Below are 15,101 nucleotides of genomic sequence, written 5' to 3'. Positions count from 1 at the left end.
TGAGACTTTGAACCGATAAATCAGCTTATCTAACAGTGAACCGAGTTCAAAAGAATCCAAGATGCTCTAAAAGCCTAATAGATTGACAGTCTATTTTGGATTTAAATTTCGTTAGTCATTACAGGTCGTAAATTGCTTCATGCACACCATATAAAAATGAGATTTTTACAGGTCATAGCTACTGATAGCTACTGGAATGTGGCGATGATAAACCCAATACACAAAAATCACTCACAGGAGACCTATTGAAACAACAATCGAAGTTTTTTTCTTATTTATTGTTATTCCACAAAACAAGTCCAGTGATAAGACCAACTGGCACCAAAACGACAGTACACGCAACAGCGATGGAAGTTTTGGGACGGACCAGGAAGTTTCCAAGCAATTTGAATAATGTTATCATGCACCTGTGGTTCAATCCCTTGGAATGTAAGACTGAAATATTGAAGTGGCTCATGCCTCTCGTTCGATTACAACGCGCAATGGAATGTTTGTCGTACATTTTCACGGCAGCCACTAAATCTTTGCCATGTTTTACGCTCAACAATTGCTCGGCAAGTTCAAATCCATCCATTATTGCCATATTGGCACCGTTTCCCGCAAAAGGACTGACTGCATGTGCTGCATCACCAATTAAAATGATTTGTGGATTTGTTGTACTATTAGTGTGTGGTTTCATATCTTGAGCATTGATGACGCGAATAGTTTTTGGATCTGCGTTCGCTATAAATGACTTCAATTCTGATTGATATCCATACCCTTGTGTATGTTTGAGTGCTACGGTTCGGAAATGTTCCAATTCTTCATCAGTCAGTGGCTTCCTATCACCTCGAAATTCATTCTCGATTTTCTTCTCGCTTCTATAGCTCACACTGAACGACATTTTTGTCTCATCAACTGGTGCTACTAAGACTGCATGTCCTTCACCACTCATACCGAAAACCACTCCATCGGCAAAAGGTTTCGGAAGACCATCTGGATGAACTGTTGATGCAATATAGGCTACACAGCCTGCAAACTCAAGTCGTTCATGTGGAAATAAATAGCGACGAATCGAACTGTTTGCACCGTCAGCAACAATCAACAGATCACTTTCGAGCACCTCGCCACTGGCTAGAGTTACACTAACTTGTTCTTTTCCATTTTCATTCGAAAAAACGTTTGCCTCGATTGCATGAGCTCCCCATTGAACTGTACACCTGTCTGCTGGCAGCGAATCGAGTAGAGTATTTCTTAAAAATTTCCGAGCCACGCGAATATTGATTGGAAGTGGTGATTTGTTGGGATCATTTGATGGCACCGTACTACCCGGAGGTATTTCTAAATATGGAACAAACTGTTTGTTGGCCATTACAAATCGATGTCCTGGTGCAGCTCCTTTCCTAATGTCATCGAGTAAACCGATGCGTTCCAATGCCTGTATTCCACCACCGATTTTATCAGCACGAAGAGATAGAGAGTAGCCTTGAGCTTCTCTTTCGACACTGCTCGCATCGCGCTCTAATATTGTAATTGAAATTTCGGGCAATGATTGACCAGCTGACACCTGAGCATCACGTAGGAAGAACAACGAGCGCGCAAATGTTAGACCGCCTAATCCACCACCACAAACGATAATTTTTACGACGGAATTAGCATCGTTTGCATTCGATGCTAATGCGTGCAATGGAGTTAACGAATTCATTATGCTGTTAGTTCTGGAAAGACAAATTTTCGCTATGTAACGCCAGGCGAAATGGGAAGATAAATATTAAATACTCATACCGAACAGACCAACACACCAGACAGAGTCACGACTTAAACTAAAAACAAATTAATTCGTATCAAACAACTAGCCTCGGTGTATGATGAAATATTAGTTATCTTTTGAACAATTCTGCAACATTGAATCATTCAGGTTTATAATATCACAATCAATTGGACGATAAGATTAAGCAGATGATTTTCGTGCTTTAGATAGGTAATTTCGTCATTGTCATTGTTTTTGTAGTATTTTTTGCAGTACACTCACGGCATTTTGAAAACCGACACGTTTTCTGTTTTGTGGTTTACTAGTTTTTTTGATTTTGGCATGTATTTTTATATGAGAAATCAGAAACTCAAGTAAAACTCAGAAACAGAGAAATTCCGTGCTTGTGAGCCTGAAAATTTAAAGGTAAGTGCTTTTCACACATTGTATTGAGGGATTCTTTTGAAAAACAGCCTACCGAAATCGGGCGTGCTTTCTAGTGGAACTTTTTATAGGTACCTAGAAAGGACTTCGACCCTAGAAGCCAAAACCACTCTCAAAGAAATTCTTCGAAGCTTTTATGGCTGGTGAAAGGTGATTGAAAGCCGAAAATTTGCACTTTTCTTACCAACATTTCTCCAGGTACACGAGCCGTACAGGGTCGTGTGGGGTGTCATTAGAAAGGTAATCACATGTACTATTGAGCCGAATAGAGACTCATTGGTTTTAAAATTAATCCGCACTGAAATATGTGCAGGTGAAGTTTTCAACAGAAAACTTGCACTTTTCTTACCAATATTTCTCTAGTTACACGAGCCGTACATGGTGGTGTGGGGTATCATTTGAAAGGTAATTTTATGTGCTTTTGGGCCAAATATGGTCTTATGGGGTTTGGATGCATATGCGATGAAATATGGGCACTTAAACATTTCAACTTCTGCGAAAGCTCTACACTCAACTTTACTTGACTTAAGCAGATTCAAGCAGCTTTGTTTTGTTTATAGATCTGACAATCGATTGATATCTGTTTTAAGTTTGGAACTCTCACACTGGCAACCACTAAGATATTGAATTGCTAACCATATTGCCATATAATCATTAAGTTTTCTACTTCTTTTGTTCAACGTATCGTCGCCTTGTTGTTGATACGAAATCTTTTATCTCATTCGTTTTAACAGAAGTTTTGCTATTATAAAAGAATTATTTTTATCGCTTATATTTGTTGCTGTTGATAACAAATGGTTAGTCGCTTCTGAAAGGTCGTGTTATAGTGACAATTATGTCCTCTTGTAGTTGATGTTTCCTCACCTCATACAATGCACAACATCTCTATGAATGTGAACTAAATGTCGGTAAATATTTCTAGTAGATAAGCGTTTTCATCTAGCTCTCTATACATTCCATTGCAAGAAATTCAATTTTTGAAAATACACAGTCCGCATCCGATATTATATCAAACGGAATATCTATTAATCTACATCGTCATGTTATACAAAATGTACCAACCACTCCATATATAGTCGCACCATTACCCCAAGTAGTAATTGGTACGAAATGTAACAAATTGAATATATTGGATCATAACTCATATTGCATACATGAATATCGTTATTTGTTCAAATAAATATGTAAATGGGGTGGCTTTGGTTAACACACATAATATAATACGGCTTTCCTCGAACACATTGCATTGCAAAAGAGCATTTTGGCTACAAGTTCGGGTTAGTTCAATCGACTGTCAAAATTTAACGATATCAAATTATTGGCCAATTGCCGCCCCTCAAAAATATAATTCATTTGGATATGGACCGACGGAAAATACTATTACCCCGAGCATCATAATTTTCCGGAGAAAATTTTCCAACAAAATGTTCCAAATATGCATTTGTATCATTTTCGTTATATAATTGGGATGAAAATCGCTGTTTCAATTTGCTTAGCTTGATTTATGGGTACGCGGAATATTGTTAGCGTCTGCAAAAGTGGAAATAATTTGATCAAATGTCGTAATTAAATTGAATCAACGGCATAACACTGTGGTTTTGTAATTTGCGGTTGATTACCGATTGCCATCACGGGGTAAGAAAGAAATTTGGGATTGTGTGTAGGGCTGTCGGTGTAGCTAATATTTTTTACTTTTAGAAAAGTCTTTAATCATCCTTTAAAAATTACAAACGTGAAATTAATCAAATTGTTATAATCAATTACTTCTTTCGGTCTAATTATTTGTATAACAGATCTACTGCAAAATCTTTTACTTCATTAGTTCTAACACGCATTTTTGTATATAATAGAAACTTAAGAGGTTCCGAGCCTACGCTGAAATTGTAGCCTACATTTCTGCGTTTCGAAAATTTTGATCGCAGATATCTTTTTACGAGAGCCCTTTTTGAAAAGTGTACGACCACATTTTCGAGTAAAAATATGTCAGCTTTGAATAAAAAATAAAATTGTCTGTGAAAGTTTCATGTGCTTTGAGAAAACTGTACCGATGCCCCAAATTGGCAAAGAGTGGATAATGTAAGTGATTTTAAAGGGCGTATAGCTTCTCAGTAGAGAAGAGTATCAAGTAAGAGATATAAAGAGTTTCACGCTAAAGGCTTTTGATACGAATAGGTGTTAGCTATGTTTTTTGGTAACGTTTGTTCTTATGCTTTCATGTAATTAGAGAAAGGAATAAATAGATAATAAGAAATTTTTGTATAGATGCAATATGCAATAGATTTTCAGCATACACCATTTCTACACCACAGAAACAATATTAAAAGCGAATCAGCCGCGGAATCCGTTACTAAATAAAAACATTAAATTTCCATTTCCAATTCCAACCAACATCTTATTGTGTGTACCATTTCGCATTCCTTATTCGCATCAGATCCCATGACATCTAAACTCATTCATATTGTAATGAAATCATTTAAAATCCAAAGTGAATATGTAAATCACACACAGTCATATAATATAAAGCGAATCTCACTGTTTTTATCCGTTCGTTTTAGCATTTCCACCAATAAATCTTGAATACAACAGCCAAATATTTGTTAAATTTGCTTTTTAAGCAGAGCATAACAAGTGTTTCTTTTACATCGTTTTTTTCGCCCTTTTTTTAATATGGATGTGCGGTAAATTTAACGTACCCTGAAAGTATCTGTATGTGTGGAATATATTCTTCTACGTTTTTTTTTGTGATTCGTGAGGTGAGAGGTGGGTTAATATCAACGGAAGAGAAGTGTGTTGTGAATTGGATGGTTGTATATATAGATAGATACGTGATAATATATCGAGAGTTGTGTCTATTCATTGTTGTTCAATACAAGATGATGCTTTAACGAGAATTGACTTTGAAAACATTTTTTATTGTTCTTCTGGGAAATGATAGGTTAAGCAAAGGAAACATTTTTTTTCCTATCTATATGTTAAATAAATATCCAAAACAGCAAACACATCAATGGACGCGCCAAAGTAATTTTACATTTTATTTATTTAAGTGTATCGCACTTCGGGAAACATTATCCATATTCTAATCTGCTAGGCTTTATTCTGAATTGCTAAAATATGCAGCGAAAGTGTCTCACTCTAATATGTATACAAAGGAGGAAAACTTCTTCTTATTTTTTTTATCAAAAACAATGAACCATTCATTTTGATGACATTCTCTCACAAGGATCTTCGCTACTTCCGAGTTTTTATGCTTTTTCTGTATATATAGACATAAGAAGTCACCTTACATATGTACGTAAAACGCCAAAACGACTCCGTAAAAAAAGTGACATTAAATTTTACAGCCCAGCTAAAAGAAGTGCAAAAGAGCTATTCTTATTTAATAATTGAAACAAATGTTCGCTTTTATAGAGCTGTTATATCTTTAAGGGACGACAATTTGTCTCATTTACTTCATGTTTTCAAATACGATAAAATGTCTTGCACTTTGTTTGAATATTTAATTTTTATTGGACGAAAGTTTTGTGTTTGAATGGCTACGATATGATTTTTTGCTTCGTTTTACACGTTCGCGATTTTTTTTTCTCGGTTTAATTTGCAAATCTTTTGAAAGTAAATTAATTTTAATAATTCTCGATTGGAAAACTTTGATTTTTGTAAATAGCAATACAATCATTGCTTAGCCTAAATGACCTCTTTCATTAACCATTAATTCTGCTATTAACTTTCTGTTTCCACCATGCACAAAGTGCATGTTAAATTTAAGGAAGGACTAGATTATGTATAACAATAAAAGTAACAGATTTATTGTTGTATCGGGATACGTTTGCCATGCTTATAAAAGATAAATAAAATTAAAGTAAAATGTAAATTGGTATACCGTCACATTCCATTCAATGGAAATTAAAATGAGTTTCAAATCGTAACTCACATAAAACAGTCGCATAAATTCAATTAAAAGAATTGATATTCTCAACAAAACAATTCAACAATAGTTATGCTATTGCATCTCGTACAATACTCATAATCAATTTGCAATTCAACAAAATGTGACTTGGAGCGACTGTAAAGAAAATCTTATTATTAATAGACGCGTGGTTACATTTGGTCTTATAAGTTCAATCGAAAAAAAAAATCGTTCTGTGCCCATTGATACATTTTATTGAAAACGAGTGACTCTTTGGTGTTCTCTATCAACAAATGATTGGAAAGGCGATGACTAATCAATGTTTATACAAAAGTCGGTGCGACTGTGCTACCAAATTCGAAATGTTTTTGTTTTCAGCATCGATTGGTTTGTGTGTATGTGAGTGAAGCATACGTGCCAAGCATGATAAATCTTTACAAAATTTCTCGAATTATTTTGTAAGTATTAACGTATGCGACATATAGTAAGTATATAATGACAAATGCAATGTTCAGTTTTTGCGGTTATTTTTTAAATTATCAGCTGCTCCAGTTGGGCAAGTATCTTTGAAAACTATGGATATTGGTATACCAACGAAACAGATAGAGTTCATGATAATCTTTAACTTGGATCGACTCAATATTGTGGATCTAAGAATATTTACTGACACAATAGTCAAGATCTACAACAGTTCTAGGTCAAAATATTTGTACCCTTTAGCGTGATCTTGAACATGCAGAATAAGTTTAATGTTCCGCAATAATATAGCAATATAGGCTTGTAGTTTGTACTACAAGCGTACATTGCTATATTAATAAAATCTGCTACTTCTTTTGTTTAACATATAAAATCTTTTACTTCATTCGTTTTAACATACATTTTGCTATAATAATGGAACATGAATCAGAGCCCATCGCTTAATTGTGTTGTTGTTCTTGTCAATAACAAATGTTGATGTGTTTTCTTGTTTAAGTCGTGCTGAGACACGCTTTTCCAAGAAGATCTAGTCAGCCTATACTGACTATGAGACTACATGAAAATCGCGTTGGCGATTTTTAATTTTATTGTTTATTGTAATAGATCTTTGTTATCGACATCTTCAGTTTGTTCTGGTTTGATATGGAATTCAATATTCAATCTCTAATGTAATACCACAAAAATATGTCAGTATACTGAAACAACTGACCGAAGAATTTTTTTTGCGAAACAAGTGGTCAACGTTGGAGGTCCACATGTTTTATTTCTGTCAACTGAACTCCATTTTAATTGTATTTGTATTTTTGCTACATTTTATTAAGTTCGCTTCTCTCTTCAATTCTGTCATGTTTATTTCATGATACAAGCGAATGTGTTAATTTTAATGTTTCATCGGTTTAATTTGGTATTGTAAATGAAACGCAGACTATATACGCCGGGTAAACATCAGCCTGGTTATATATAAATGGTGATGCATGCAACCAGTTTTTCACCTTATTGTTGAAACAGTCATTAAACGTACGTTCAATTAAGGTAAAATGAATGAAGAAATATTAATTAAACGATAAACAAACTACGCAAAAAGTTGTCTCGCAAAGTAAGTGAATTCAGTCGAAGTTAATGAACCGCATCGACAAAATAGTCATTTGTAAATTGAGCTATCAATGCAGTTGGTTTAGCAATCAATTTCCATGCCAACTGTTTTTCCTTATCAATCCAATAAAATCAATTAAACACAAATACTGACAATGGATTTATCAATAAGTCAATCCATAAACATATGCACATAATCCCAATTTATTTCAGTAAAATTGATCCGCCTTTAATTCAGATACAACACAAAAATACTTCCTCAATGATCCATATCGGGACTGTATTTATCATCAGTCTCGCACACAGTCTGTGATATCATTAGATGTACGCCCTCATTTATTTGTGGGATTATTTGATTTTCCTTGTTGACAAAACGTTTAGAGGAATCGATGTCGTTTGTGCGACCGAAATAAAAAGAAACACAGGAAATTGCACATAAAGTCGCATGAGTTGGACACGTGTCTCTCGGGTGATAATGATCCGGGCAATAATTTTGTGTTTGAGACATTGTTCATTGTTCTATATTGCATTGTGTTGTTCGTAACGTACCGCAACTTAGTACGAGAGATGTCTTTATTGTTGGTGATAAATTAAAAGTCAAAATTTAAAAAAAATCGTCGAAAATGTTGAACATCACAAATCAAAATCGTTTAAATTGTCCACAAGAGTACAATATAACAGAACATATAAAAAAGCCGATGTATCGTTTGATTTTATAGATTGTAAAGCCATGTACCTTCTGTCACGTACGATCCAATTAGCCACAAAAGTGTCGTAAAATGTTTTATGTTACTAGGTAGAAAGGAACATATTACATTTTCAAGGACGGCAAAAGGTGTTTGAAGTATTTAAATCAAATCTATTATTTCTTTGGAACGATGCATTTTCGAGAGATTGATATAAGATCTATAACTTCATTAGTTTTAACATAATGTTAAAGTCACAGTTCCTCAATTTTTTGGTATTGCTGTCAATAACAGAACAGATGTCGTGAAAATAATTCGTTTATCTCTCTGTTTTCATCTTCATTTTTCTTTAATTTTGACCAATTGACTTCTAATCTTTTCAAAGTGACGTCTCCGAGGACGTCTCGCTGACCAATTTACTTATTAACGAATTACGATTCGTCTGCAAAGTAGTGTCCAAATCATCAGCATAACTTTTCACCAACACCTTGAGATGTATCGTCTGAGACTTTCGTACTATTACAGAAGTAGAAATTCCCGAAAGGCTACACGGACTAGCATAGACTAAGCCCAAGATACCAACCAAACAGGACCGATTCTTGGAAAACGAATGTAGTGAACGTTTAGTTATTTCGCAAAATTTTTGAAAAGGTGTCTGATCAACAACCCAAAACCTCTATCTCCTTTCTCCTTCAATTAGACATATTTCTGCATAGACTATGCAGCATAGTACAACAATTTTTCATATTTCTTGCACGCTGAAATTAAATTAATCGAACATCAGCAAAAGCTTTTACTTTTCGACTGTGGCATTTCACTCAGATAATGAAATGCCGATAAATCCAATCAATCAATTTGCACTCATCAAGAATTTGTCAATAATTCAATTTCAATGCATAAAAACACAATATCAATACGAACCAGCAGAACAGCAACAACATCCGTATACATTCTCTTCCACTCATTCTGGGTATATCAAACGGATCATTTTCCGATGTTGCTTTGCCTTGCCAGTCCAAATCTTATTTCCGAATTAATTTTTAAATGTATATTCCGAGTCAGCCACCCCCTTCGGTTTTTAACACACATTCGACGAGCACAAAAAAAGACGAGTTAGATTTAAACAAAAAAAATGTTTTTGCTTCTTCAAATGAAGGGGTAGATTACGATCTAAATGCATGAATAAATACCTATCCCAATTTCCATTTTGTGCCAACATAAAATGTATTATTCGAAAGTGCTCTTGACTTTTCTTGAAAATTATAATGTATTTTCCGTATAGCGAAAAAGATGAAAAGTATATTTCTGTGTTACAGTGTGTAAAAAAAGACATATACCGAGACACCAGACAACATTAAAATGAAACAAAAAAAAATGAAAGGAAAAAATGCATTAGAATATTGAATGTCAGCAGTATGCACGATATATGAGGCTTTGAATATATGGAAACTCGTTCGTGACTGGAATAATGAGTGAGTAACAAGTGGGTTATGTTATAACTTGGAATATTATAGTTACAGTTAGCTACGATCCGATAAATTGGATGGACGGACATGCAAATTATATACAACAGCCGGGGATGCAATATGTGTTTATAAATTGAATTATTAGTATTTTTGTTTCATGTAATTACTTTCTGTGTTTTTATGACTGATTATTATGTGTATTGAAAATGCCATAAACTTGATTAAAAATTGCTTTACGGTGATATTTAGATTGGCAGACAATTTTTTATCTTTTTACGAAATCATTTAATAGTTTAAATGGTCAAGCCCTTATTTCTACAGACACTTTGGTTTTTGCAGACTGTTACGGTGAAATAATGCACGACCTTTTAGAGAAGCAGGGCCGTAGCCAGACTTCAAAATCTGAGTGCGCTAGGGAAGCGCAAGGTCCAAAAAAAAAATTTTGTATGTGAAAAATTAAAAAAAATTGAAAAAATGACTTCGCTAGGAGGGGCGCTGCGCCGCCGCGCCCCCCCCCCCCCTGCGCCCCATCTAGATACGGCCCTGTAGAGAAGGCAAGCGATATACACTATAATCTTTAAATCTGTCACTGGTTTTGTTTAAATTATCGCCTAAGAGTATCATACAAATCTATTACTTCTTTAGTTTTACATTTTGCTATAAAAGGAGACGCAGGCATTGTTGGCGTATTCTCGTCGCTGTCGTCGAAAACAGATGATCTATTTTCCTGATAGGTTTGTGAATCGATCGGTTAATTTTTTAAAGTGTAGGCATCCTGTACGTTGTATTAACATTGTCTGCGATGAGAATGTAAATGAAACTTACATGTTAGGTTTTTCGATGATTTACATGCTATGCGCGATCATTTACATGCGCTGGTCGGAAATTTTTCGATGATTTTGTTTATGTTTTTAATGTGTAGGCATCCTGTACGTTGTATCTACATTGTCTGCGATGAGAATGTAAATGAAATTTACATGTTAGGTTTTTCGATGATTTACATGCTATGCGCGATCATTTACATTGTTTTGTTTATGTTTTTCTCACAAACCACGATATAAATTGGAATTTACGCAGGCAAAACTATTTTTTGATACACATGCCATTGATACAAATAAGAAAACACTAAAATCAGAACTGAATTTATAATTTGAAACAACAAAATCAAAAAAAATTCACTGAAACTGAGAATGACAACAATAAAGAAGTCAAATAAATATCGTCGAAATGGCAGGCACGACCGATGCCTACTAAATGAAAATGCAATTTTAGTGCAAAATGTTTAGAAGTGAAAAGGTTCCAAAAGCTGCTTTTATGCAAAATTGTTTCGTAGTTTTCATCTTAGACAATGTAAATACAACGCACAGGATGCCTACACATTAAAGAACAGTATAGAAGAGCCTATGTGAATGAGTAATACAAGTGTGCGAAATTGGGCGGTTCGCCTTCGGCTCACACGCCACAAACATCGCACACATGTATTACTCATTTACATAGGCGCTGCTGTAATCTACTATTAAAACAAATAACCACTTTTACGTGTTACGGCATGTTTCATTTTCATTTACATTGCCTAATCACGTAAAGCATTGTACTTACGAGGTTCCGAGTTGTTATTTGACAAGTGGGGAATATAGCCCTCCCCTTCGGGTCGGGCTGTAACACCCCACTTATCAAATACACAACTTGAAACCTCGGAAGTAATATACTATTACCACGAAGCCTTGATGTCTTTAATGAACAATCGTATGCAATGGTTAAAATTTTGTTGAGACTTTTACTTAATAATATTCGCTTCTAAATTTAGCTTAAAGTTAGGGCCTACCTCGCGCGTCATACAGAAATTTATTGAAATAATAAGTAATTATCGAAAGTTATGCGTCTAATTTCTGATATTGATATTCTTCAAGAGTCGTTCAATTTAATTTAAGTAAAAAAGTAATCCTCATTAATAGTGCAATGAAATTAGAACTTCAATGACATGAATTTCCACACACAGACAACGTTTCATTACATTTATATCTTCACCAAATAAAAAAAAAACTAATAAAATTACAGTCACGTATAACAATTTTGTTTTTTAATTTAAAAGAAAGAAATGGACTTTTGCGAGGGCAGTTTATTCCCTCGACAGTCGGGTCATATTTTATCTTACAGAATTATGGAAAAAAAATTTGTGCGGTTCAACTTTTTTTACAATTCATCGTGTGTATAACCGAACCCATAGAATGAAAGCGCAAGGGAATTTATAGTTTCATTTTGCACAACTTTTTTTTCAAATTTATTGTGTCGAAGAATAAAATTTTTGTGGACAGCGGTCGACAGTGAAAGACAAGTTGTTAACAAAAGTTTGTTCAATAACTCAAAATTACGTAAATGTGAACGTTTCAAAATTTATTGCATTGAAATATCCAATATATGGGTTTTTCTGGAGGGGTGGTGGTCTAGCATTTCAAAATTCTTTTTAATTCCTTTCCAATAAAAAATACTGTTGTCCTGCCATATCTTTTAAGAAAATCTGAGCTCTCATTTGTTTAAAATATCACCTAACGTTTGGCACGAAGTCTTTTACTTCATTTGTTTGAACACATGTTTTGTTATATAATTGTAGCACCAATCTGATCTATTCGCTTGTCGACGTTATCGATAACAAATGAGGTCGTAAACAGAAGTAAATTTGATGTGAAATCATTTCACAAATTTAAGTTACCTTTAGAACCTTCTCATAATTTCTCTTTCAATTCTAATCGTTCAAATCCAAGCAAGAAATGGTGCGTCACAATCTATCTGTGTAGATATAGAGTTACATAAAGACGCAATTGGGTCTCGAGCCGAAATAAAGAATACACTTGACTTGAGGTATTTAATTCCAAGTCCCCAAAACAATTTCGAAACAATTCATTTCACCTGTCACATAGGGCTATTCATCTGTTATCGATAACGACAACAAACATAATGCAAGCTCTGGGTAACATGGTCATTTACATAGTAAAATGCATGTTAAAAAAATTAAAGTACAAGATTTGAAATCAACAGATTTAAAATACTTTGAACGATTGAAGTAATAGAACCAATAATAATACTGCCCGTATGCTTGTCGCCTGTAACAGGTTAAAAGCACTTTCACCGTCCAAAACTATTTATTTATTTATTTAGCGTATAGTGTTTACTCTTGCAATTGCACAAGAAATAGAAGCGAAGTCAATAAGGTAAGTTCTAAAAATCAAATTAAGAGAAGAAAAAAAAAATAAAAAACACCAAAGAAAATGTACATCACAGATCCAGGTTAGCTAACCAAAGTAAAACTTGGTCGTTCAATGGATGAAAGTCTGTCACAGTGCCACCATATTTATGTATCGGACAATCCATTAATAAGTGTAACACTGTTTGTCGTTATTGACCAATTATATTATAGATTTCCACTTGTATAACATGTCGTTGCATCGACCATGCCCAGCTCTCAGTCAGTTTAGGTTACTCCACAACTTACGAGGAAGTATGAATTCTTTGGACTCGGCAAAGTGGATTCCGAAGTCAAACAAGATGCTATTGCCACCAGTATCGTGCCAAATTTCTTTCGATTGGTAGTCGATTGCGTTGAGTGATTTGGCTGTACTGACCGCTGGGTTACGGGATTTCAGTATCGTGGCCATAGGCATTTCTAAGTCCAAAACTAATATAATTTAGATGGCGTTGCGTGTCGTGCTACGTATTTCTACTAAAAATTTAACTAGATTTTTTTCATTTAAAAGAAATGACCGAAGCCCACGGATACTTTTACTCATTACTTCACTTATATATAGTAGTGTACTATTATTTTCTGAATTCAAGATTTCACTAACTCAACATTTGAGACATAAAACATTCAATCTCTGAACTTTTTCTATTATTTTTTAAGTTGCCTGTAAATTACATGCTATGTACAATTGTACAAGTTCGAAACAATCAAAATGATCGAGTTATCTCTATTCATAATGCATATCCCAATACGAAATTTTCCCTTTGAAACTAACTGAAATTTCCGAATTATCTGAATTATCCACTTTCATATCTCAGCATCTACCGAAATCTACCATTTGAATGAATTAAACCCTGTTGTAAACACGTTCTGCGAACTCTGTTTCAATGTTCCCATCACAAGGCGGAAGAGGTGAATGCAATGTCGAGCAATTAACAATATTATACAATACACAGAATATTCCGAGGGTAAGCAAATTAGATGAAAATTCAATAATGGATTCAGTGATTGTCAGTTGACTGGCGGTTTTTGGTATAATGTAACGAAGTTAGTTATGCGCTTCAATAATATTTTGTTACAGATTATAAATGGAGCTGAGTAAGTTGTAAAAGGCAGTCACTGGATGTAACTTTTTTTTTGTTCGCTTAACATTTTAATACGTATGTGCATTGGGTATGTAAGCTGTGGAGGATATTTGTAAATCATCAATTTTTTCGTAATTGTGAACAGTGTTAAATTTTTGCTAATGAAGGTTGATGTTTCAGTGATACCGAATCGAATTTAGAATGTGCTATCAGTGTCGAAGCAGCGAGTCATGAGTTTTTAGAGAGATCATAACAGATGGCGTTGATTCCGCCTCGCTGGGTAGAGTGAACATCTACATAGGTGGAAACTTAAAAAAATTGAACGATGTGCGACCAGTAGAAACTAATATAACCACACATTCGGAAAAGATCTCATTGCTTTCATTTCGAGCGATTTTAACAAAACAAACTGCCATCTGTTATCACATCTCTGTAAGTTATAAAACAGTTTTTATTGATTCTCAGACAATTTTTAAACTATAAATGGTATAACCGTCTTACTGATGTTACTGTCTAATAAGCTATACAGGTGTTATGTTGGCACGAAGTATTCTATCTTGAATAGACCTGGACGAATTGAAAGTCCAGCTGGTTAATTTTTGTCCTGCTTGCGCATTGCATCTCTTTTACGGATGATTATTGTGTCGCAAACGATAAACTTTTTTGGAAACGGAAAGTCATCTGTTAGCGACGACGACTGAAGTGAGCAATGCGTTTGGCTAGTTTTGTCTTATGTAATAAAATGTATGTTAAACTAATGAAGTAAAAGATTTTGTTGCACTAAAATAGTTTATGTTTAACATATGAAATACCAGATTTCCTAATTATTCTGTGATACGTTTGACGTTGTAAAAAATTACAATTCACCCTACGTTTTGTTGAATGGTTAGTTAGAATATCGAAATTAGTCGAAATCACAAAAAATATTTTTAATGGACTGTAACAATCATCAACCATTAAATCGTTTCAGTTAAACAAAA

General features: G+C 34.2%; 1 protein-coding gene across 2 annotated transcripts; it reads right to left on the bottom strand.

Annotated features, from left to right (window-relative positions):
- Window positions 1–255: 255 nt before the first annotated feature.
- Window positions 256–1,866, bottom strand: LOC119071917 (flavin-dependent monooxygenase-like). Of its 2 annotated transcripts, none has more exons than XM_037177039.1 (2): window positions 1,765–1,866; window positions 256–1,697 (listed from the first exon to the last, which is right to left on the bottom strand). In XM_037177039.1, exon 2 carries the CDS (start codon window positions 1,682–1,684, stop codon window positions 272–274), a length of 1,413 nt encoding a protein of 470 aa, XP_037032934.1. In that variant the 5' UTR covers window positions 1,685–1,697; window positions 1,765–1,866; the 3' UTR covers window positions 256–271. The 2 variants fall into 2 exon arrangements, with proteins under 2 accessions (XP_037032934.1, XP_037032935.1); XM_037177040.1 differs by having other exon boundaries at window positions 1,759–1,803.
- Window positions 1,867–15,101: the final 13,235 nt, after the last annotated feature.

Source organism: Bradysia coprophila (assembly GCF_014529535.1).
Source record: "Bradysia coprophila strain Holo2 chromosome IV unlocalized genomic scaffold, BU_Bcop_v1 contig_5, whole genome shotgun sequence".
Classification (NCBI taxonomy): Eukaryota; Metazoa; Arthropoda; class Insecta; order Diptera; family Sciaridae; genus Bradysia; species Bradysia coprophila.
This window is presented reverse-complemented; position numbering and strand designations above follow the sequence as displayed.

Bases quoted from the DNA above. Each gene is read 5' to 3' on its own strand.
- LOC119071917 (XM_037177039.1), bottom strand. From the start codon at position 1,684: ATGAATTCGTTAACTCCATTGCACGCATTAGCATCGAATGCAAACGAT.